This window comes from Athene noctua, chromosome 1, assembly GCF_965140245.1.
Source record: "Athene noctua chromosome 1, bAthNoc1.hap1.1, whole genome shotgun sequence".
Classification (NCBI taxonomy): domain Eukaryota; kingdom Metazoa; phylum Chordata; class Aves; order Strigiformes; family Strigidae; genus Athene; species Athene noctua.
Genome location: NC_134037.1, coordinates 170,739,284 through 170,764,425, shown reverse-complemented (window position 1 = coordinate 170,764,425; position 25,142 = coordinate 170,739,284). Strand labels below are relative to the sequence as shown.

The 25,142-nt window shown below is 44.5% G+C and overlaps 1 protein-coding gene across 1 annotated transcript in view; it reads left to right on the top strand.

The window, feature by feature from the left end:
- The window catches only part of TSPAN7 (tetraspanin 7), a 104,157-nt gene that overhangs the window by 66,858 nt on the left and 12,157 nt on the right, over window positions 1-25,142 (top strand). The window contains exons 2-5 of the mRNA XM_074905335.1: window positions 16,856-17,044; window positions 19,257-19,331; window positions 20,812-20,907; window positions 22,747-22,902. Coding sequence (XP_074761436.1) covers window positions 16,856-17,044; window positions 19,257-19,331; window positions 20,812-20,907; window positions 22,747-22,902 — 516 coding nt within the window. The remainder of the gene's footprint in view (window positions 1-16,855; window positions 17,045-19,256; window positions 19,332-20,811; window positions 20,908-22,746; window positions 22,903-25,142) is intronic.

The window sequence follows — 25,142 nt, the reverse complement described above, 5'->3', positions numbered from 1 at the left end:
TGATGCTGTAGTTTGTAGCTACATGTTTGAAATCTTACACATTCAGGGAGGAATTCCTGTGCTTGCTGATCTGCTAAAACTACCAAGTCTCTTTCATCCAAGACTCTCTGAAAGTCTTCCCTACCCTGGTCAGTCCTGAGGTACAAGAGAGTCTTTCCACTGAAGTCTAGATCATTCTTGTGCCAGCACGGGCTTTGAATGTAGTGCTAGTCTGATGGCCATGGATAGCACTAGAGGCTGCTGTTCCGGGTGTTTAATTTTCTTCCTTTGTTTCTTCACACGGGGATTATAGAATTGTAGATTTTGCATGGATTTATTAGGAGGCAAGCAATCAACAAGAGTATTTAAGAAATAATGAAGGATTTAGATGGGGGATATTCCTGTTTCAAAACACCTGGTCTTGATTATCTTGTGGTTTTTATCTTTTGAAGTCTCATATCTCAGTAAAATTGGAGAACTGTTTTAAAGTTTGAGGTCAAGCTCATGTAATACTGTGTAAACCACATTTCTGTCATCTTTGAAAGGGATTTGAAGGTGTGAATATGAGGGACAGCTGCTGTATTTAAGCTTCTGAAAAATTTCAGGTCCCACAGGTAAATACTCTCTGACTGTATCAGATTGCTTATGATCAGTTAGTTCCTTCTATTCTACTATATATAGTACTGGAGCTTCAAAACAACCACTATTTCTTTTGTTAGGACTGTGCTTTTTCATTGATATTGAATTGAGTATACATATGTTTAAAGTTATACTTGTTGAAGACTTGTCAATTTTCAATACCATGTTAATCACTCAAAAATGGATTTTGACATTTTTTTAAAAAGCACAGAAGTTCAGCAAGGAGGGAAGGACATCTCTTAAAGAGAGGGACATCTGGAAGAAAGTAAACCAAGCCTGCCGTAAACATTTGTTATTTACAGAAAAATAAGTAACAGCAAAACAGGCCACATGGTGGCAACAAATTTCAGATGTGAAAGGAGACTCATAATTTCGAGGAGGACTTGCTGGTTTGTTCAGTGAAGCAAATGTGGAGATTTAAATCACCTGAAAGGGTATGGCTTGGTCTGTATCCACCTTGACAAGCTGTTGACTTGCAGTGCTGCCCAACCAGTGCCATCCCGTGTGCTTCCAGGCAGGGCAGGGCAGGGCAGCTCTGCCCATGCAGCCCCGTCAGCTCCTAGGCAGAGTGTGGCCCCGGTGTCAAGAGCAGTGGTGCAGCACGGCAGTGCCAGGCTGCAGGTGATGCTGCACTCCACTTTCCAGGATGGTGTCAGAGAGCTGTACTAGCAGCTCTGGGGTCACTGGTGGACAAAATGATTGACTCATTTAAAGGACAAGCTGTTACAGGGTTTCTTTGTTTATCAAAACCTTCAAAGGGGTGGGTTCCTGTTCTTCATCTAGGACCAGAAGGGCGAGCCTGAAAATCCACTGCTGAGACTGAGAGACCACCACAGAAATTGTTCCGTCTCTTGAAGCCTGTCAATTAATAGCAGAAAGTCAGAGGTTGAAGAGGGCTGCAACTGTCCTGTGATGTGGCTCCCGTGGAAGAGAGTCCTCCTGTAGTCTAGAATGGTACTTCACTGGATGTCAATCCTGACATGACTCTCAAGCTCTGTGGCAATGTTCTTGTCATAGAATCCATTCACAGAATCATAAAATCACAGAATGGTTTGGGTCAGAAGGGACCTTAAAGATCACCTAGTTCCAACCCCCCTGCCATGGGCAGGGACACCTTCCACTAGACCAGGTTGCTCAAAGCCCCATCCAACCTGGCCTTGAACACTGCCAGGGAGGGGGCAGCCACAGCTTCTCTGGGCAACCTGTGCCAGTGTCTCACCACCCTCACAGTGAAGAACTTATTCCTTATATCTAACCTGAATCTACCCTCTTTTGGTTTAAAGCTATTATCACTTGTCCTATCACTGCATGCCCTTGTAAAAAGTCCCTCCCCATCTTTCCTGCAGGCCCTCTTTAAGTACTGGAAGGCCACTATAAGGTCTCCCCGGAGCCTTCTCTTTTCCAGGATGAACAACCCCAACTCTCTCAGCCTGTCCTCACAGGGGATGTGCTCCAGCGCCCTGATCATTTTTGTGGCCTCCTCTGGACCCACTCACTCAGTTCCATGTCTTTCTTACACTGGGGGCCCCAGAGATGAACACAGCATTGCAGGGGGGAGGGAGAGGAGAGGAGAGGAGAGGAGAGGAGAGGAGAGGAGAGGAGAGGAGAGGAGAGGAGAGGAGAGGAGAGGAGAGGAGAGGAGAGGAGAGGAGAGGAGAGGAGAGGAGAGGAGAGGAGAGGAGAGGAGAGGAGAGGAGAGGAGAGGAGAGGAGAGGAGAGGAGAGGAGAGGAGAGGAGAGGAGAGGAGAGGAGAGGAGAGGAGAGGAGAGGAGAGGAGAGGAGAGGAGAGGAGAGGAGAGGAGAGGAATCACCTCCCTTGACCTGCTAGCCACACTTCTCTTGATGCAGCCCAGCATACAGTTGGCTTTCTGGGCTGTGACTGCACACTGCTGGCTCACATTCAGTTTTTCATCTACCAACACCCCCAAGCCCTTCCACAGAGCTGCTCTCAATCCGCTCATCACCCAGCCTGTATTTGTGCTTGGGATTGCCTCAAGCCATGTGCAGGAGCTTGCACTTGGCCCTGTTGAACACAGGCCCACCTCTCAAGCATGTCAAGGTCCCTCTGGATGGCATCCCTTCCCTCCAGCATGTTGACCACACCACACAGCTTGGTGTCATCGGCAAACTTGCTGAGGGTGCACTCAGTCCCACTGTCCATGTCACCAACAGAGATGTTAAAAAACTCTGGTCGCAGTACTGTCCTCTGAGGGACACCACTCATTATTGGTCTCCACTTGGACACTGAGCTGTTGACTGCAACTCTTTGAGTGTGATCTTCCAACCAATTCCTTATCCACTGAGTTGTCCATCTGTCAAATCCATGTCTCTCCAATTTAGAGACAAGGGTGTTGTGTGGAAGAGTGTCAAATGCTTTGTACAAGTCCAGGTAGATTATGTCTTCCCTCATCCACCAACATTGTAGGCCCATTGTAGAAGGCCACCAAATTGTCAGGCGTGATTTGCCCTTTGTGAAGCTATGTTGACTGTCACCAATTTCTTCCTTATTTTCCACATGCTCCAGCATATTTTCCAGGAGGATCTGCTCCATGATGTGGCCAAGCACAGTGGTGAGACTGACTGGCCTGTAGTTCTCCAGGTCTTCGTTTTTTCCCTTTTTAAAAATGGGTGTTATGTTTCCCCTTTTCCAGTCAGCAGGAACTTCACTGGACTGCCACCAGTCACCAGGAACTTTGCTGGACCAGCATGACTTCTCAAAGATGATGGCTAGTGGCTTAGCCACTTCATCCGCCAGTTGCCTCAGGACCCATGGATGCATCTCATCAGGTCCCATGGACTTGTGCACCTTCAGGTGCCTTAGATGGCCTTGAGCCTGATCTTCTCCTACAGTGTGTGGTTCTTCATTCATTCTCCCAGTCCCTGCCTTTCCCTTCTGCCAACTTGGGTGGTGTGACGGGAGTACTTGCCCATGAAGACTGAGGCAAAAAGTACCCCAGCCTTCTCCATATCCCGGGTAACCAGATCTACCGTTTCCTTCTGGATAGGGCCCACATTTTCCCTAGTCTTCCTTTTAGCACTGGCTTACCTATAGCTTTTCTAGTTGCCATTGACTTCCCTGGCCAGATTTAATTCTATCAGTGCTTTGGACTTCCTTAACTGATCCCTGGCTGCTTGCACAATTTCTCTGTATTTCTCCCAGGCTATCTGTCCTTGCTTTCAATGCAGTCACTGCATTGCCCAAGAGGAGTGAAAAAAGAGGTGGGCACTGTCATCTTGGCGTTACTGATGAGGTGGGATGTTCTCCTTTCTGTGTTCATCCGTACCTAGGATGCCAGGGCTGGATTCCTCTGTGCGCATTCTGCCTGATGTCAAATCTAGATGGTGACTTCATTGCCTCTCATTGACTCCTCCCATCCCAAAGGTTGCCTGAACCATTAAGAGTGGTTTTAATTAGGTTTAACTGGAGTGCCAGAAGGCTTGCTCTTCCGTTTGTCATGTACAGGAACACCATCTCTGCTTTCCTGTCCATTAGCCTTTTGCTGTGCTGAAATTTAGTTGCAGTGCGGTGAACACTCCTTGAACACTGTAAGTTTGGATGACATTCATGGATAAGCCATATCCAGACTTCAGTAGCAAGGGTGGATCTCTAGCCAAATACAAGACAGACTGGGCCCTCCTTGGAGCAAATACACAATAGAGGAAGAAGGATATTCAGAAGAAAAATTGAGGAAAGAGCAGCTTAGTTGCAGATGAGGTTTCAGCAGTGCAGTTGCAGCATTTACTGAGCATCTTGGAGGTGTGTTGACCAGATGCATGCTACAAAGATGCTGTCTCACTGCTGCATCAGGTGTTCATGGTTGGCCTTCGTTGTCATCATGTCCCCTTCTTGAAAGGGGATGGAGACAGGGAATGTGAAACGCCTATCAGTGCAATGTCAAGCTTGAGAAGCGTTCTTAGTACTGGCTTTGTGCATTAGCCTTTGTCCAGCTGCTGGCCCTTGAAAGCTGAGCTCTGTGAGCCCGATTGGTCTCTAACCACAGCTCAACAGAGAAGGTGTGGGTGAGGGGAGGTGAGGCCCTGTCCCACTTCCATCACGTCTTGGACAAACACATGACCTGTGGCTAGCCACCCACCTGAGGTGCATGGTCCTGCCGGATGCAGACTGCAGCTCTGCAGAAACTCTGGTTGCCGAGCAGGTTGAAGCTGAAGCCATCCAGCCACTCTCCAGAAAGAGCCTGCACCCCCACAAACTCGTTCTGAAGCAGCCTTGCCCCTCACCAGCCTGTTTTTTGTTCTGGTGACCACCGTGCAACTTCTTCACAAGTGACCACAACTGACATGCATGTGTAGGAGCTGTGGCACAGGCAATGAATCAGTATTCAGGAAGCGCAAATGGCCACAGGGCTCTAAGCCGTGCTCCACAAGCCAACACCTTTCTCTAATTACGCGCTTTAGCTTGCAGAGTGGGATGCTGCTTTTGATGTCTCCAAACTGTAAGTTCTTTTTCCTTAGACGTTCAGTCATGCATATTTAAAGATACGTTTCAAGAAATTAGGTCTGAAAATTCCCAGCAGAAATGTATTTTTGCATTTTATTTTTATCTGGAGATGACCACTTTTTTGTCTGCAGCTGACTTAAAAGATACATCAATTAATAGAGCCACTGGTGACTAAACTGTAAACCAGAATATTTTCTCTCATTTAATGAAGTGTCTTACATAAAAATAAGAATAAGCCTCATGAGGAAGAAATTTTACTAAGATTTCCAAGTATTTTTCTGTAAATGCAAGCTGCAATAAAGCTGAGTTTTCACCATAAGAATATGAGTGTTTATTATAACCATTCATTATGTGCATGGTCTTAGGTAGGAGATCAGGTCCCAAATCTCATTATTCTTCCTGAATCTTCCCACAAGTGACATGTAATTAATTATTTCCTTATAGGAAAATTTTGTAATAATAGGTATTTGCTACTATATTAGCAAGAAATTATTAGTTTTGAGCCATGCTGCAAGGGTGTTTTCAAGCTCTTGTGTTGTGTGTCCCCACACACTGCACTCTTTGTTAGTGCTTTAGGACTTCCTGGGCCATATCCAATTCTTCATCTGGCAGCAAACAAAATTACTCTGATGTTTTCTTCCCTGCTGCTCATTAAACAGCAAGGTTGCAAGAAGAAGGTTGCAATCACCCCTTTGTGATTTTTAACCTGTTTTCCCTACAGAAGAAATGACACAGCCCTAGTTGTCATTTCTGCCGCAGCCTGCATGGGAAGTGTTATATACCTGTATGGTTAGTGTGTGGATGGGTGGGCGTTCCGGGAAACAGCTGGCTTGTATATACAGTTTGCATTTTCTATCAGAGGTCACTTAACTCTACTTCCTTGTAGCTGATAGAGGCACTGTTAGGGACAAATACACACTCTGTTGTCTGCAGAGTTGGTTGTGAGTAGCCAGATCAGCTCCATGCTAACTTATTCCTCACTTCAGCATCTATCTGAGAGTCAGTATTTTACCTTCTTTTCATTTTTTTTCTTTTTACGAGCAATACAATTTGACCTCTAAGGACATTAATCTGGTGTCAGCTTACTCAGGAAAACTATTTATATACTTGTAATAGTGTCTCAGCAAGAAAAAACACTGAACCTTAAAAATATTTTTGAAAAGAAATAGGACAGTAGTCCACTTACGGAAAGCAGCTGTGCAAGAACAGGTTGTTAAGCTGTCAGACATCAATGTCTAATCAAAATGTCCTCCACTATATTTGAGAGCAAGTCTGGTGGGTGTCCCCTGACCCAGGTGCACCAGATACTCAGTTCTGACCTGGTGGTGACATGAGACCAGAGGCAGGATCCTTGTTGCCGTAGTTTGCACATGCTGGTGTCCCCGATGATGGTTTCTGCAGGAAGGGCATGGGCCAGTAGTTTTAATATACAGGAATCGTAGTTTTGGATGGAAACAGCAAGAGCTGTGGTGGATAGTCAGTTCTGTGACAGCAGCTAGTACTAGATGAATGCTGAGCAGCAGGGATCAAATTCAAATACATGAGTATCGTGCTCATACTGAAATACATGGGACCATCGTGCTGGACATCCTGCACGTGCAACAGGAAGGGACAACCCTCAGCCCAAAGAGTTTCAGCCTACCTAGGTGAGACAGGCAATGGATCTCAGAGGGGAATGTAATCTAACAAATTAATCTTATGGCATTTTTTCTTTAAAACCTTTTGTCCGGATTTTCTTAAGAAGAGATTATTTAGATGGGAAGCTCTGGCAGGAAAGGAGAGAAAGAGGAGAGACGGGCCTGAGTTAGAACAGCAGGGAGACAAAAAACTGTCATGTCAGGTTCTGAGGGATGTATTAAGAAATGCTGAAGTCAGGAACTGCAATGCTCTAGAGCAGTTATGTATCAGAATGGCCACTGAAGGTGTTTTCTCTTAACACAGTGACCTTTACAGACTGTCTCCCAGTTTGCAAATGGTCCAGAAATGGTTATTAATTGGCTTGTAACTTTTTCTTGAGTAGAGTCTTCACTGAGTAGAGTATAATTATAGCTGATTTTAAAGGCAGACAAGGAAGTTTTACCAGAAACGTTTCTGTGTATCGTCAGAATTTTATTTTTTTTTAAAGTATCATTTTTAGTGGAAATACTAGCAGCATCATTGGTGACTACACCTTTGGTGGTGGTTCTGTGTTTGACTTTTTTTCCGTCAATAGGCATAATTATTTTTTTTTTTCCAGAGGGGATGTAAGGACATGAAAGGGTTGCCTTCTCCCAAAGATACAGCTCATGACATCTTCATTTCTTATTAGCTCCAGCAGAGGTCGACCCTGTGCAAAAGGTAACCCAAGTTGGTTTTGTAAGCATAGTCAAGATCAACAGATACAAGAACAGAGAATTCGGCTGTGTTGCCGGCTGATGTGCATCTCCATGTTGCATCATATCTTTTCTTACTGCTTTGCTTCTGCCTGTGAAAAGCTGACATTGAAGCTCAAAGGAAGATTTATGCTTGTTTTAGTCACCTGCCTGTCTGATGAGAGCCCAGAGGCTGAGGCAGGAGAAGATTCAAAGCCAGCCACTACCATTGCTTTGCAGGCTGTAAAGCAAGAACATTTTGAATGTGATCCCTTGCCTATTTTGGGAAAGTTATAAAATTTTCAGAGGTAGGCCAGTTATTTTTAAGTTTCTCTGTACATGCTTTTAATGCAGGATTTGCTCTGGATGCTGTCAAGGTCGACACTTTTCTTCTTGAAAGTTTCCCACCTTTGGGGAAATGTCTGGTAGATCTAATTAGCCATGTGCCTTGGTCCTCTCTCAATTCCTCACAGTCTGCTAAACCTATCGCTAAACCTCTCAGCTTCAGTCAAGATGGATTGCATTAGTTCTTGCAGGCAGTTCTTGTCTGCCTTCCCCTGGCTTCATCCATTTTATGTACAGACTTTCTCTAGCCCGTGTGAGAAGAAGATTGCAGTAGAGCTGTGCAGAGACAGTGTACCTCTAGCAAAGTGCAGGAAGGCTGGTGTTTGGAAAAGGAAGCATCGGAATCAAGGAGCTGAAAATATCAGGAGCATGAGTATTTTCATTGCATCTGACTCTTTTCTACCTCTTTGGATCTCTTTTTAAGTTGCACACATTTTGCATTTATTTAGCAAGGTTGCAAATACAAAATGAAATAGAAAAATTATCCCTAGAATGAGATTCTGATTAATGAAGCTATCCTCCTGCATCTCATTTCTGTGGATAAAAAACTGGTCTAGGGAAATGCTGAGCTCTTCCCGCTGCTTTTGGAAACGGTAGGGATTGCTGTGTGCTCCATATCAATCAGGGTTGGGTTCCAAGTTTTATTGTGCCAGAGTTTAAGAATCAAAATAGCTGACATCTGTAATGAACACTAGGACATGAATCATGTAGACAAACTAGCAATTACTGCTGCAAATTTATTTTTACCTTTGTAAATTATAAACTTTAAATGTTCTGTATGGAAGCCCTATATATAAATTAGTTCCTTTGGATTTGGGCCTTTTGAATCTCTGTGGATGTGAGATGTCGTAGCTTTCATATCTCAGTTTAAGGCAGCAGCTCGCCGTACCATGCTGCCAATGCTCTGTGAGATTTGGGGTATGAAGACAACAAACTCAGTTAGGATGTAGTGCGGATTCAGTTTAAAGGAGCACATAATGTTTTCCTGCCTAATTCTGACAGAGTGAAAGATAGTGCACTTTCAAAATTATTCTCTGAATCCTCTTCTTTTATTTACGTATTTCATTGCTGTTACCCAGAAGGAGGGGGTTGATACTTTAACCTTTGTCCCAGAACTATTAAAATAAATAGTTCTTAGACATTTTTCTGTTGCCCTTTATTGAGAAACTCCTGTGTTTAGCATTAGTTCTGATTTCAGCAATGTTCAGCGTTACCAGAATATATCACTCTCTCTGCCTCCTGTAAAGCTGCAGCACATACCTTTCTTTGTACTAATGCTGTTGGCCATATCTTTGTCTGTGTGTCTCTTAAAAGCAGATGGTTTATTGGACAAGTGAAGTTAGAACTAATATTTAGTTCAGTTGTATTTCTGCCTGCCTGTAGTATATTAACTTTTTCACCACATCCAATCAGCTCCAGAACTGGGGAAAATACTGCAGGTAGCACTGGAAACATCTGTACTAATGCTGAAGGAAGGCTAAAGAGCTAGAAGGCCTGCCTTTGACTGAAGCCAGTGACTATGGGATGTGTCTGTGATACCATGCTTGAGGAGAGGCAGGACAAGGAAAGGAGACATGCTTTGGTGGTCCTTGCACAGTCTTGCGGTCCTATTGACAATCCTCAGTTCATTCAGATGCAAGAGTAAATGTGTGATACACAACATAAATATAAGATACACAGGGATGTTAGCCGGGAAGGAGTAGGAAAGCATAATGGTGCTTGGGAGGCCAGTGAGGTTTGGGCATGATGCAGATGGCCAGAGCAAGGGGTAGAGCTGGTTGGGGAGTTTTTTTCCCTTTTTTTTTTTTTTTAAGCTAGAACATGCCAATTCTTTTAGATTAAAACACTCCATGGGAACATCTAGATTTCAGTGGCGTTTTTCTTAGAATATGACCAGGTGGCCTACCTGCTTCATTTCCTGCCATCTTGCCAGTTGTGGCTTTCTGGGGTGTGTTTGCTGAACCTCAGTTCAGACACAATGAAATGTAAGATATGCTAGCACTAAACAATGCAATTTCTAGTTGCATGTACTCTTTACAATCCTTGCCCTACTTGGATTATCTCCTATGTTGCGTTTTTTTTTTAAATGTTTGACCTAAATGAAGGGCAGGCCTAATAAAGTTTTATTGAATGCTTCATCTCAGGTTTCCTGGCTGAGGAAACATGAGTCTAGGGGCTTCCACTGCAGTGAATTTTTGTAAGGAAGACATGATCTACCTTTGATGAAATCCAGGATGAAACAGATTTCTACTAATGTTGAAGGCTCAAGAAAGAACACAGCAAAGAACCAGAAGTTGCGGAGTGTGGGGTTTTTTTTCTTTTATGGTCCCATGCGGCGGGCGGAGGAAGCAAGCAGCCGATTCAATGTGAATGATAGAGCAAGCTTCAACTTTATTGACAGAAATCACACCTTATATAAGCACTCTACAATAATCATGCATACTACTCACAAATCTATTGGATACATGTAAAAGGCTACATTAGAATATCCCAGCCCCCTGTGGCATCTCAGACATGTCACAACATCTTCCCTCTTCTGGCCTGCCTCCTTTCCCAAGGTTGTTTTTACCATCAAGGCCATTGTGTACCTCAGTTTCTCTCTTTGTTAACATAACAGTCTGTTGTTTGGCATAACTGTACCCTGGGTTTTTTCCTTTGTTTACCTCAGATGGCTGCAATCAGCTTCTGCAGGGACCCATGGCCTTGCTCTCTGCAAGCCGTTCTCCAACAGTCCCAAAAAGAAATACTGATTCAGGGTTGCTGGTCTTGAAAGGTTGGTGCAGTAACGGTGTAACAAAGGATGCCTTAATTTTCTCAGCTTCCCTCAGTTTGGCATGTCTCAGCCCATGAACCTGGAGCAGGTATCAGTAACTTGCAAACCTTTGCTTTGCCAAGACTGACAGTGACTTCTCCCACCCAGGGGCAAGCAGGAGAAGAGAGCTGCGCTGCCTGATCCAGTGGTGTGCTGTGCTGGCAGGGGGCAGGAGTAGCCCCGGGGCTCTCAGCCTGTGGCTCCCATGTCAAGAAGGGTTGCCCTTGTGCTGGAACACCATTACAGCAGCAACACTGGCAGTGGGGCAGTCACTAAAGCAAAAGAAGAACTGACTTGGTGGTGACTGCTAGCGGGAGGTACTGGGGCGGGGGGGGGGGGGGGGATGGAGGGATGGAGGGTGCTTCAGGCAGGGCACGACACTTTCATGGCTGGGTTGTTTCCTTGCTGGGTGGACTCCAAGGCACCCGGCAGCAGCTGCGCACCAGGCTGGAAGAGGAGCACCATATGTGAGGAGGCAAAATGAAGCGCTTCGGCCTGGAAACAGATGCAGAAAGGGAGCATGCATCAAAATACTGAGATGTGGGATGGTTTGCAAGCATTAAAAATAGTCAACAAAAGCCAGCACAAACCGCTTGCAAGCCCATTCGTGGATGTGAAACATGTCCAAATTTCTGGGGCTTGTTATGGCAGTAGAAATTGGCCCTGAGCATGGATAAGCCAGGCCTGCCCTGGCTGCTGGCATGAGTCTCTCTCTCACAATATTGTCTGTTTGGGGATGGATGCGTGGTTTGACTATTTAATCCAGGTGTGGGCTATCGCTGCTTAAACCAAGGTTTGTATAAAGTCCAAGGAAATTTCAGAGCTTTTGTCTGAGTCAGAGCATTGTGTATGTTTGTGACAGGCCTTGAAACCTGATGTTGCAGGGTTTTTTTCTTTTTTTGCATTCCCTTGACTACACTAGAGGACAGGACAACACAAAAAGATGGATAACTTCATCATGTAAGAATCACAGCTTTGCTTTTTCCATCCACGCTCGTAAGTTTTACATCCATAAGCGCTGAGGGTGTGTTTCACCTGCCTGGTCCTGGTTGTGTGCAGCCTACGTGGCTCTGCCTCAGGTCCCCCTGCCTTCTGTGGGACCCAGCGGTGTGACAAAAGGTGTGGTCAGAGATCTGCTTTAGGAAGGCAGAGTCTCCATGTCAGGGGTCCCAGAAATGGCGGTGAGTGAGTGAAGCTCCCCGATGCAAACTGCGAGCCAGGGCACTGCCAGCCCAGCCCTGGAAGTTGCTCTGTGGGCTTCATTAATCTTGCCCCAAGATCATCAACCTGCTCGCAGGACACCCCTTGGCCTCCTGCCTGTGCAGGAGCTCCTGCCTTGCACTGTGCCATGGAGGCAAACCCGTCATTAGCCACTGGGCGAGGGGATGGTGTGGTACATGACAGCTGGTAAATCTTGAAAATTGCTGAGCTATCCAGGCAGCACTTCCCTATGCATCCTTTGTCCGATCTACTGCCTCTGTGCATATTCAGACTCTGATCTTGAAACCAGCAAAAAACCCAGAAACCCATGAAGTCTGGTATTGCATAAAACAGGGCTGAGGCTCAGAGGGGCTGCTGTGACCCTTCTGCCCCCCAGGGGCTGTGGGGGGAATGGGGTCTCAGCCCTCCAAAAAGCAGCTGTTGACAATTCTCCCACAGCTCCTTACATTTGGGCAGGATCTCTCCCGTAGTCACTTTTTAGAAGCAAAAATATGTTTTTGCCTTTGCTAATGCTTTTTTTTCTGTCCTACTCCAAATGTCTCAGTTGAAGCATCACAGGCTCTGCAACTGCCAGTTTGTTTCTTCTGTGTGTGCTGAGGATCTGGAGTGGGGTTGTGCCACCCTTTTAGCACAGGTTGTTGTCATACCATTTCCAGGACAAATCTTAATTCTTGGAGGGGCCATATGAAAGCCAGGTTTTGCTGTAGAAGTCCACCAGTGAAGTGAGACTGCTGCTGTGTTGCTCCATGTGTGCTGGCTGTTGCAGGTGTTTACACATAAAGCTGCTCTGGGTGGTGAATCTTGGCTTGATGGTACTCTAAAAGTCAAAAGGCTTGTGGTCACTCTCCTTTGACAAGATATCTGAAATATTTTGTATGTCTCCAGGAGAAGATGTATTTATCATATCCATATGTCTGTCTGCCACTGTTTGTCACGGTCCACTCGGTGGACTCGTGATGGTTTGTTTGCTACGATCTCAAAAGTGCAAAATTAAGGTGACCAACACCAAAGGGGATAGCAGTAATAAAACAGTGAAACTTTATTGTGTTGCCCGTGAAGCACCACGCGATAGAGATGGGTGAAAGAAAGGAGAAAATTAAAGTAAAGTTTTAGAGAGAGGGGAGAGAGAGGTTATAGCTACCACCGCCGATCTCATGACGTCCTAACGGTCCCGAGTCCAGCTGATGCTGCGTCGTCGATCGTCGTGGTCCTGGGTGGGGAAGCTTCCAGTTTTAATTGTCTAGAAGTCATCCTTTTATGCTCAGTAACACACCTTGCTCCACCTCCGCCTTGGGGGTCTCTGCCCTTCTGGAGGGAGGCCATCGCACATGCGAAGGGAGGGGCGTCTGAGGCGTGGTCAGTCTTGGAGGCGGGCAGCCTTCCACCAGGAGGGGTGTTTTGGTATTATAATGAAGCAAAGTTCGTCTAAGGTTCATGATTTCTTCATCGATGTTATGGCAACAGTTGCGCTCCATCTTTTTTTGACAGTGGCTATGCGATTATATCTAACAGCTCTGGCTGGGCCCAGGTACCAAACAATAGCACAGCACTCTTTGTACTGCATGTTTCAGTGCAGAACAGCCCAGCACTGCCTGCACCACACGGGTCAGTGCTCAGGAGAACAGCACAGCACTCACTGTGCAGCACAGTTCTGCATTCAGGAGCCTTGGCACCGCATTCCATTCCAGGGATAGGCAAGGCCAGGCAGGCTGTTGTCAGGTACCTCACTGTCCATGTCCCTGATGACAATGTTGAGACAATGCTGATCTTCTGACCGACTCTTAACACTGTTCATCTTGATGATTTCCTAAACATTTTCTGTTTTGTCACAGAATTATAGGATCATCATCTGAATGAAGGGAGTGGGGAAGACTGCAGAGAGACTACATTGCAGGATGTGCTCTGAGTTTCCTTTTAGACCTTTCATATGTAAACGACCCACATCACGTAGCTCTCTCACCTATTGGGCCTGACCTGCAGGTCACACTGGACACAGAATTAGACTGTTTAGACTGTCACGGTGGTTTCAGGTCAAGTGAAGGAATTGCTTCGTTAATCAAGTACAACCATACAGGGCTCATTTCCACAGCCTGTTGGGGCAAGAGGTAGAGTAGGAGAAGATGTGTGTAGTCATGTTGAGTGGCAGGAGCTGTGTGTATTCCTGCTGCCTTGTTTTCAGGCCAGCGCTGTTCTGATCTTCTGTTTACCCTCGTCCCTCCTGCTTTTAAACAAAACTAAAAGCCAAACCAAACAAGAAGCCAGTACATTGATTGTTCCCTTGATTGTATGATGGAGCAGAGAGATAACGAAGAGAAGTGTGTCTTGAAAATAAGGAAATAAGGTTTGCCTTTGGGTGGAGATGGGCGTTAGTCATACCACTGCTTGCACTCTGTTAAACAAGGGTCATGAAAAAGTTTGCAGGGAAGTCTTCTAGTTTTTCCTCTTCATGCATGGAATTCCAGTCAGCACTGCTTCAACCCGAGGTGCATCTGCAGTCTTTGTGAAAACATCCCATCCCCTCTGCACAGTGCCAAACTTGATGGGGGTTTAGACCTCCCCACAAACTGAGGGATTTACTTAAATACATGTAAATCAGAGCTCTGTTAAGAAGCAGAAGGGGAATAAACCACTGAGAGGCTTTCCTCTTTTTTTGCGAAGTCTGTATGTACCATAAATTGGATAGGCCCCCCTGAGACAGGGGGAACCAAACTCTTAAAATGCATAGTAAAGGGTTAGTAATTGTTTCAAATAGCTGAAAAAAAATGCTTTTTATTACAAGGCTTGAGTTTTCTTTCAGATGTGAAGCTGCTTATTCATTTTGGCAGTGAAGGCTGCTTTTACGTCTCCCTGGGGACAATGGTAAAACTGTCATCAGCTCAGGCGCAGAAACCAGCCCTTTGTCAAACTGGAGGCGAGAAACCAAAAGTTGTTCTGCAGATTTCCAAGTCCCTCACAGCTTGTTTCGGACTTTGCTGATTAATCTGTGCCCTCTGAAAAAGCTTTTGTTAGGGAGAAGGGGGAGAGAGGTGAAGATAGTATTATGTGTGGATGGGACCAGAGTCATTGGAAGCATTTGATGCCTGTGGGTAGGTAAGCTACTTGATGATTTTTCTGACGTTCAGCTGTTAGTTGGTGGGGTACAAGAGCAAGGAATCAGCACTTTTCACACAATTTCACTAAAAGATGGACAGGAGCTGGATTTATTCCTATTGTCACCATGGGCAGGAGAGCAGAAATCCCTGCTAATCCTGTCCCAAAGGTGTGACAGAAATGCTGACACCTGCCACAGCTGATCAGGGAGAGTGGGGGGGGACTTTGGGGGACAGAGGTGTGTGATGGGTTTCCCTGGCGGTACTGCACACTGGTATGCTCTGCACAGGAGCCAGGTGGGGACATGTCTTCCCTACAGCTCTGGGAGGTGTGGGGGAAGGAAGGGGATGATCTAGGAAGTATCAAAATTGCCAGGTGAGATTACTTTCTCTATAATATAGAAAGGATATCCTGTCTCTGAGGACATGATTTGCTTTTGTCTCTCTGGCCTCCCCTCTTTATTCTCTCCTTCTGTGGTTTCTGTCCCTGCATCCCTTCCCCTGTATCTTTCTTCAGAGCATCTATTTTGTATCCTCCCTCCTCCTGGTATTTTCCTTAGGTGGCTCTGATTATTCAGCAGTTCTGCTGAATGCAGTTTGCTCTCTGGAGAAGGAGAAATGCTGCACCTGAGCAGCACTTGCTGCCACTGCCACAGACACAGGTCGACCAGAGGACAGGCTCCTTTGCCTTCTAGTGCTGAGCAGCAAGACAGCTGAAAGGCACAGCTGGAAGGTAGTGACGGGGGTGCACCCTGTGTAGTCCTTTTCGGGCCAGCCTAGGTAAAAAAGTCAAAAAGCTACTTTTTTCCCTGTGAGAAGGCTTTCTCTGAATTAATTCACATTAATGGTTATGAAAAGTAGCTGAAAGATCTTACAACGTAGATCAGCTGGGATTTTTTAGGTGCAACATAACTGTGAACAAGTATCTCTTTGAAAAACTGCAGGGCAACCCTAGTGTAATAGTATCAAACTGCAAGATTTCACAGCGGTATAAAGATGTTCACAAGACAAAACTTGGAAAGCAAACTAAAGAATACTGTCAGGACATTTCTTCTGCTTCTGCTCCTCATCAGTGGCCTGGAGAAGCTAGTAAGAAGTTTTGGGGAATTTCGGGGAGCGTTTGCAGAGCTGGCACTCAGGACAGGCCCTTCATGTCCCACCTTTGGTCACGTTGTGGGAATGAGTTACGTGTGTACGGTCTTGAAGCAGGCATGTTAGCATCAGGTAGGGATCAGCAGATGGTGCAGGCATCGACCCTGTTGTGGCTGTCGGCGTAGAGCACACCCTGGGCTTCCCCTGTGTCCCTGCAGGTGCTGGGAGCTGGCCTGCCCCGGCTGCCCTGTGGTGTGGCAGCTTATGCTTGCACGTCTTGGGCAAGAGGCTGGGTGCTCCCAGGGCCCACGGGTGTCCTCCCACACCATGTTGGGGGGAAAGCTTCTGTGCAGCCAAGGGCAGTCGCTTGCTGTATAGCCTGGGGAAGGCTCACTTGCCAGAGTAATACACCACAAGGGATGCTCATGTTCCAGAAACTTTGGCATTAAGAAGGACGGGATGTCAAGCAGCAGATTTCTGTGGTTCAGGCAGTTTTAATGGCAAAACTCAGGTGGTTTTAGGTGGTGATTGCTGGCTTTTGGTAAAAGTGATGGAGTTGATCACCTCTCTCAGTGTGCTGTAGGAGCAGAGAGCCTGTTCTTGCAGGTGGTACACTGTGTCTTCCCTCGGCAATCGTCAGCTTTGCAGTGATTAGTCCTAGATGTTTGTCCTCCAGTGACAGTCTTAACGTAACATCTCCAGATGCCAGAAATTAATTTTCTCTGTCCATCCCTCTGAAGTTAGTAGAAGTCTTAATGCTTCCTTCTGCCAACACATCAGCACCAATGAATCTCTTCAGGATCACTGTGTACTGAATTTGCATGCCTTCCCTGATAGCTCCTGACAGCCTTCTCCTCTTGCTTTACAGATCACAGGCGTTATCCTTCTCGCAGTTGGCGTCTGGGGCAAGCTTACCCTTGGCACGTACATCTCTCTCATTGCTGAGAACTCCACCAATGCCCCCTACGTGCTCATCGGAACGGGTACCACAATCATTGTCTTTGGGCTTTTTGGCTGCTTTGCCACTTGCCGTGGCAGCCCATGGATGCTGAAACTGGTAAGCATGCTGAAGTGCCTCAAGCAAGAGGGGAAGAGATTTTGTTGATGTATTGGGATTACCACCACCACCTGCCAAGCTTCAGCAGATGTTAATGTGGTTTTTTAGGCACATAAGATAGATTTTATTGATCTTGATGTTCAACACATGTGTCTTTTGGACAAAGAATGAGAAAAAAAATCTTTGCCAAAACCAGTTGTTGATTGAGTATGAATGAATTTTGCTACCTCACATTGTACAGGCTCATGTGTGCTTGGGAGCAGGGTGAAATGCTGATGATGAGTTAATTACTCTCTGAATAATTCTACAATTTTCTGTAACACATATAGATAGGTATATTTACAGTCTTAAAATGTCCAAAGCATCATAAATGTGAAATTTATTTGAAGTATATTTTAAAGGGGTCATTTTAATACCCTGATATGAAATCTATGGAAAAAAAAAAATAGTTTGATATTTTCTAAAAGCAGACCAGGCTTTCTTTTTCTCCTAACGTTCGCTAGACTAAACCAAGTCAGCCCCAGAAGACAAAGCTCTCTATGGTATGTTTGTCCTCATCTCAAAGTAACATGGACTCAAGGTACACTAAGCAGAGGTACAGCAGCTGTCTCTCTGTCTAGTTTAACCTCTCTAAGTTTCTCTACTCTGAGTTTTTCAGCCTACCTTAAAATGCAAAAAAACTATAGGTTAAACAAACCTATATGATAAACTGTGTTTCTAAGAATATTTAGGAGCAAAATCCTATATGTGTAATGGTTTGAATGGTGTAAATAGCACTTGTGAAGCCCTAAGATAGTGGAAAAAGACTTGACAGTACAAAGCATCTCCTGCTAAAATATTTTGGGGCTGATCTTCTAAGGAGATGGATGATTCTTCTCCAGTTTGAACTGAATTTTAAGAAAGGACATCTTAAAGAGAGTTAATTTCCTCAACTGATGGCACAGTAGGGGAGAGGTGGCAGCTGCAGATCAGTCAGCAGGTAGATGCTGGTGGTCAGTCATCATGTACCTAATGCTGTTGTAGGTGCACTACTGCTGTCTCTTGCTGGTGATGTGCTGTCAGGGTGCATGTAGAGGCTTGTTGAAGCTACTGCAGTCCAGATAGGAAAGGGATAAAGGTGAATGGTGATATAAATCCATAGGAAATCAGGCTCTACTAGTTGCTCTGTAAGTCATGTAACTTTTAAAGGCATGCCACTAACAGTGGCATGTGCTATCCAAGCATATGGTTTTATTTATATTGTACATGTGAGACATATTTCAAAACTTTCTTTCTCTCCTGGACAGCACACAGGCAGTGATTTGACAGCTGCATTAATTGGAACGAATGATTTTTCTAGTTTTGCCTTTACTGTTGTCCTCCCTTCCCAAATAACCTTCCATTAAAAATAAATTTTTATCTTTCCACTAAATCCTGCCAGGACTGAATTTAATTTAAAATTTTTCCTTTTTTAATTAACTGTTATTTAGCATGTGGAGAAAAAAGGTAATTTTCCCTCCAGAAGATTAAGCCCCAAGTTCAAATTTTACCATCCCACTTTGCATCTTTTTCTTTGCCTTCTTTATTTCTGCTTGGATGTGTTTTTAATATTCTATGAGTGTCTACACTGAAAGTGCTGTTTTCAAGGTTTATTTAGCTCTGGATCCAAATGCTGCTCCTAAAGCCAAACATGGGCCTTGGCTCAGCAAAGTATTTGAGGCATCTGTCTAGTATTAATGTGAGAATATTTCCAGTTAAGTCAGTGGTTCAGTTCATTCACTGGAGAAACTTCAGGAATCAGGCAGCAAATCCTAGTCTAGCAGGGAGATAAACACAAACCAAACACTTGGAGAAGCTTATTTACTCTAGCAGAGTGCCATGTAAACATGAAGGGTCTGTCTGTACTCCTTACTGCAAGGTCAAAACCTGAGTGACTTGTATCTGTCGTTGGCATGTGAGTATGTTTTAATTGATATGAAAACGCTAAGAAATGTGGGAAGAGAAATGTCAGAAAAGCCAGTAATTAGACAATACATAACATCTGTGAGTTGTCTAAACGTATATAATATATTCAGGTAATAACCTGTGTATCTGCTCCAAAAGACCTTTGGTTTCTTAACATCTTTAAAGGGTGTCTAGAGTGGAAATTTAAATTTTATGTGATAACTGAGCAGTATTTGTGTGAGACAAAAGCCTGTCACATTCTGACTTCTCTTGCCTCCTTCATTTTCAGTATGCCATGTTCTTGTCCCTGGTGTTCCTGGCTGAGCTAGTGGCTGGCATTTCAGGGTTTGTGTTTCGCCACGAGGTAAGTGGAACTGGGTTGAGTTTGCATATGGCAGTGCCTCCCTGGCAGGAGCTGCTGAGGAGTTCTCTGGACCGTAGAGAATGTGTAGGTCGCTGAGCTCAGCAGCGCCATACACATCTCCAGGGATGTGGCTGATGTGCAACAATAACATGTACAGCTCTTAAAAACTGATGCAGTTCCAAATGAAGGGATTTAGCCAAAGCTCTTGTCCTCAGCTGCCTGGTAATTTACTTTGGAACTATCATTTTTCCTGTGTCTATCACATAAGATCTTTGCTCTTTTACATATGCTGAGGGCTGCAAATAGATCAAATACTTTTCTTAAACATAGCTTCTTCAGCCAGGCAAGTGCTTGTTTATGTAAGGCAGAGAGCACTTCCACATCAGACCAGACTCAATGTTTTGTAAATATTTTTTTTTTTTGGGGGGGGGGGGGGGGGGGGGGTGAGTGGGATGGGATTTTGTTTCTATCCTGACAGTAAGGAGAGATTAGAAACAGAATGAGGTAGGAAACTGGGACAGGAAGAAGCTTAGAAAAGCTTGATGATCTAGATTTGTAGTAGCACTTCAGCTTTATCCACTGTAATCAGGTCTATCTCCAGCTTTAAGTCCATGGACCTACATGCTGTTAGTGCTGAAGCAGAACAACTCCAGAGACCCTCCATATCTCTTCTCTTTGTATTAACTGTTTTTCTAGTCTCCTCTTTTGACATGAGATTTCCCACGCTATAGGCTTTTCTGGTGTCTACCCTTGCAAGTGGTGGATAGTTTTTAATTTGATCCTGAAATACCTGTCCATCTGCTGAGCACTGCCGTTTCATCTGTCCTAACCTGTGGCAGCCTCAGTATCAAGCTGCTGCACCCATTTGGGAGAGGCAGTCTCTTGTGAAGGTCACAGCCATGTGGGTTGCCCAAACCATCTGCTACCCAGCCCCTTTACCACCCAGTCAAAGCGCCTTTCCAGTGATATGCCTGGTCTTCTCCAGCTGAGACACTTCTTGTTCCTTACCCAAACACCTTTGGTGCTGGGGACAAGAGCTGCCACCTGGTCAGGGGATTCGTGTCTTTTGATTCCACTAGCTTCTGTCACCAAGGTGTTTGCACAAGCTTTGGCTCCCACCAGGCATCCATGAGCAGAGAGAAGCACGCAGTCTCCTTCAGACTTAGTTCTGGAACAAACTGTTTGGGGAAAAAGCATCAAAGGATATCTTTCTTATAGGTTAAGTCATTTTCATTTTTTTAAAATATAGCAGTTTTCTGGGGGAGTTTTCTTTCTATGTCTGATAGACCTCACCTGAAAAATGTCATGAATGACTCCTGAGAGTTAAGAGGGAGCTCTGCCAGCTCTGAAAACACACTTTAAAATTATCTGGAAGGGCTACTTTGGGTGCCCTGTTAGATTTGGAAATGCATTTGCTACCTGTGATAACCGCTTCAGATTTTGTGGCTCACGTGGGCTGTTTTTTAACTCATTCTCATAGATCAAGGATACTTTCCTTAGGACATATACTGAAGCAATCCAGAATTACAACAAGAACGATGAGCGGAGCCATGCAGTGGATAACGTACAGGAAAGTGTAAGTCTAAATCTGGATATTAAAAATTAATAAAGAGAGACAAAGCATACATGCAGATTTGATCACAGAACATGAAGTGTGGATGGCTCAATCCGTAAACCGTATATTGCCTGCAAAATTAGAGGCTGGCAAAACTGATCTGAAGAAAAAGTATTTCAACTGACATGCTTGTCCAAGATGCTTAAGTTTTAATGAACAGCCATCTAATAAAGACAAGGCCTGTCCCACTTGCTTGTGGTTGGTCCAGATCTTGAATTAAGTTTAGGGGCCAGTTTTATCCCTGAAGAACACACTTTGTTCTTAAGAGAATCTGTCAATAGGATTATGAAACATTGTAAATTTGTGCTGGATGAGACAAGATTTTATAATCTAGCATGCTGTGTCACTGATAAACTGCAGGAGTTCTCTTCACAGGTACAGTGAGAGGCTGGCAAAGGAGACCTAGTGAGCTAAGGGGAGAAACAGAGTGTATTTTCTCCAGAGGAAAAGGGGGTGGGCAAATGTGCTGCTAAGGTCAGCAATGAAAGCTGTTCTCCAGCCGTGCTGGAGGGATGGATTATGTTCTTGGTGGAAGAGCCTTTCTGACACACAGGGTGTGGTAGCAGGGCACTGGGAAGTTGCCTTGCCTTCCAGCAGGGCACAGGGCATGAGCAAATGCCACAGCATGACCAAACTAATTGGAGATGCCAGCCACAAGGGACCAAGTCCACCAACTGCAACACAGAGCAATAAAATTCACATTTAGAATCCAACTGGAAACTGCACTGTAGCAAGAAGCTGTCCCCTCAGCTCATAATACATTCTATGAGCTAGTTTGCTTTTTTGTATGATTGTAACTTGCTGAACGGATGATATTGTAATGTAATTGTATTGATGGCTTCTAGATCTTCTTTAGAAATTACAACTATTTTGTTGGACCCCTCAGCGTGTTTGAAACTGTGCCTCTAACCTGGCTTCTCCAGGTTAGCAGATTACTGCACTGCTCTAAACTGAGTAAAATCTGCCATCAAATTGTCTATTTGCCTAATGTTATCCTGTATTTTAAACTTTTGATTCCTTGGAGTTGGATAAACTAAATTGTTTTGAGTAATTATTCAGTGTTTCTGTCGTAGCAAAATGTTAATTTCATTTGTAGCTCTGTTTTTACAGGAACTGCATTTATAAGCCCTTTTCATGCAGAAAATTCAGCACGTACTCCATATCTTTGAGTGATTGTCTTCTAGCTTAGCATCTAGAGCAGGACATCCTTCCCAACTTACAGTTTTTCAGCTGGTTTCATAGACACATTCTATGACCATATGGGATCTTTCTATTCATGGCGCAGTGACTTTTCCTAGAAATTATTTTGGTGAGTTAGAGAGGATTGCTTCACCTTAGCAATTAAAACTAGTTCGACACTATGTGTTACATATAATTCTTTGTAGTGCTTTGGGGTTTTTATGGCCATTTTTTTGTGAGGCTCTTTCTTGAATTTCCAGGATCACCTTTAATTGAATAAATAAATAAGCAAAGGATACAAAAAACATTTTTAAAGCCCCAACAGACTTTCAACTGAAAAAGATACCTTTATGGCTGGACCTTGGTCAAATGTCAGAAATAATAGCTGTGCTCATAAAATGCCTTTTTTTAGTAGGTTGTCTGCTCTGATCTTTTGTAAATGACATTCCTGATACTTCTGTGATAAATGGGGCAGGAGGTGGTGTCTGCTTTCCAGAACTGGAGACAACCTGTTTGTATTTTGATTATGAGGCTTATTAAGTGAGCAGTGATGAATCTGTACTAGTTTTAATTCTGATTTGTTTGCGTGTTTGTTTTAAATCTGCCTCTTATTCCTCATAGCTGAGCTGCTGCGGCATTCAGAGCTACACCAACTGGAGCACCAGCCCTTACTTCTTCAAACATGGCATCCCTACAAGCTGTTGCATGAACTCCAGTGACTGTAATACTCAGGACCTGCGCAACATGACCGTGGCTGCCACTAAAGTAAACCAGAAGGTACCAAGTAACGTTGTGCCAGAGGCAGTTTTTATGAAACCATCCAGTACACCAGTGGAGCGTATGGCTGCTTACAGTTGTATTTTGTTTCAAATGGTTGATCGGTAATGTGTGTATTAGGCTGGAGTGATGGTAAGGATTGGCTTTGCCCCCCATCTTACTTTCAAATTCTTGAAGCTGACGTTTCTCACATGACCAGGTGCAGCGACATTTCTGATGAGGAGGGGATTTGTTCCCCTTTCTCACAGCAGAGGTTGAGGTACAGCACTGCACACAGAAGCGACGCCGGTTGGGCACAGGCACGTGTGCTCAACTGGCCTTGAGGGTTAGGCCGGTCAGCACTTTTCTGCTTCTCTGCTCACTCCTGAATGCTGTAGGGTTTTGTTGAGGACGGAGATGTAGCTAGATGGAAGGAAGGACAGATTTTGCTCTTGCTTATGTTCAAACAGTAATTTCAGTCCTGGAGCCTGTCATCCCAAGCAGAAAACACAGGTAATTGACAACAAGCACTGTGGTTGGCTGGTACATTTACAGTGATTCTTAAAATCTTTGAACATGTGCTGCTGCAAGTATAGCGCAGCCAAAGTGACCCCTCCCCTGGGGTCACCTGAAGGAACAAGTTGGGGAAACAGAATAGGGTTGGGAAAGCAGGTTGAGACAACAGGAAGAAAAGATAATTGGAGAGTAAAAATAAAGAAAACACAAAGAAAGGGATGAATAAAGGTAAAACAATGCAGCATATATAGCAGACACTGCACAGCAGAAATACAGCTCACGTTATTGCTTTAAGTACTAGTGCATCATCAGTTCTTTCTATCTCACTTGAGATTTGCAAGAGAGGCAATAGTTTGTTGGTAAAAGGAATGATATTGTGGCCAAATCACCATGTTAAGTTGCAACATGGCTTAGTCGGACTTAAGGAGTATTTTCTCTTCTGTTTTTGTTTTCAGAGTTGAATTTAAAAAAATAAATAAAAGTTCTGAGTAGATAACAGAGGAAATATGAAAATGCCTCTCTGTCCTCTGTTTCTGTTGGTTTCACCTCAGTTACCTGTGAATCAGGAGACTGGAATGTTGTCTGAGCACCACCTGAAACATATTTCGTTGAAATCCTGGCTAGTGGACAACATTTTCTAGCATATGTTAAAAGAAGATACTAGAGGATTATTTTCTACTAAAGCCTTTCTTTTCTGTAATAGTTTAATGTGAGCCACTTGTTGCAGACAGATGTGGAACATTAGTGACATCCATCTATTAAGAAACACAGTCTCCACCAGCAAAGTAATCTTGCTGGGTTGCATGAGTATGAAGGATGAGCCACTCCATTCAGTTGCACATTGTGAACTTGTAGTAACATTCAGGTTTTGCAGAAGTGGCAAGAAGGATCTAGGGGATGTGCAGTACAGCCAGCACCCGCTGCAGGCAGAGTGCCTCCTGGGCAGCGCATCCTGAACCTCTGCTTCTGGCCACCTTCCCAGCAGGAAAGGTTTTTGATGTGACTGGTATTCTACTAGCAGGTCCCACCTTTTCAGTTCAGAATGGACACGCACTCTGAACCTTGCCTGGCTGCTTAACTGAGCAGGCGCCATTTGCATTCCCAGCACCAATCTGGTGTTTCCCCAGAGTGCCAGGCTTGCTCTGCATGCTCTGCATGCACAGAGAAATCCCCATCCACTTGCAAGTTCCTCTTGGCAAAGGATGCCTGCTAAATTGTAGGAAGCAGCTGAAGGATGAATGAGCTTGTGCTCATCCGGAGCTGGTAACTCACTTCCAGCCATGCTTGTTCCTTGCTCTCCTGTCAAATGCATGAGTCACCTGACAGAAAAGGACTGCTGATTCCTCAGGAAGCAGTTGACTTAATTACTTGATTTAATTACCTAGGGGAAGTTTGGATGTCCTACAACATTGTGTCCCATTTTCTGAGATAGCCATTTGTAGTCAAAAGTTGTAAAGATTTTATTTAGCAGTTGTGAGATCTTGGAGTTAACCCAAATGTTTGAACAAGGTGGTATGTTTCTGAAAGGGGCATGGGAATAAAAAGCAAGCAGGAGGAAATGTTGTGTGGACCTATCCTTTCACTTCAGATAGGAAGTAAACATCATTGCCTCTGACCCAAGCCCCTTGCTTACCTTGGAAATAGGCACTTTGCTCTCTGTGTTTTGGAGAAAAAGGAAAATCCATATTGTCTGTGTGGTGCAAGACCCTTGTTACCATTCCTGTGGATAGATATATTTGCAATAC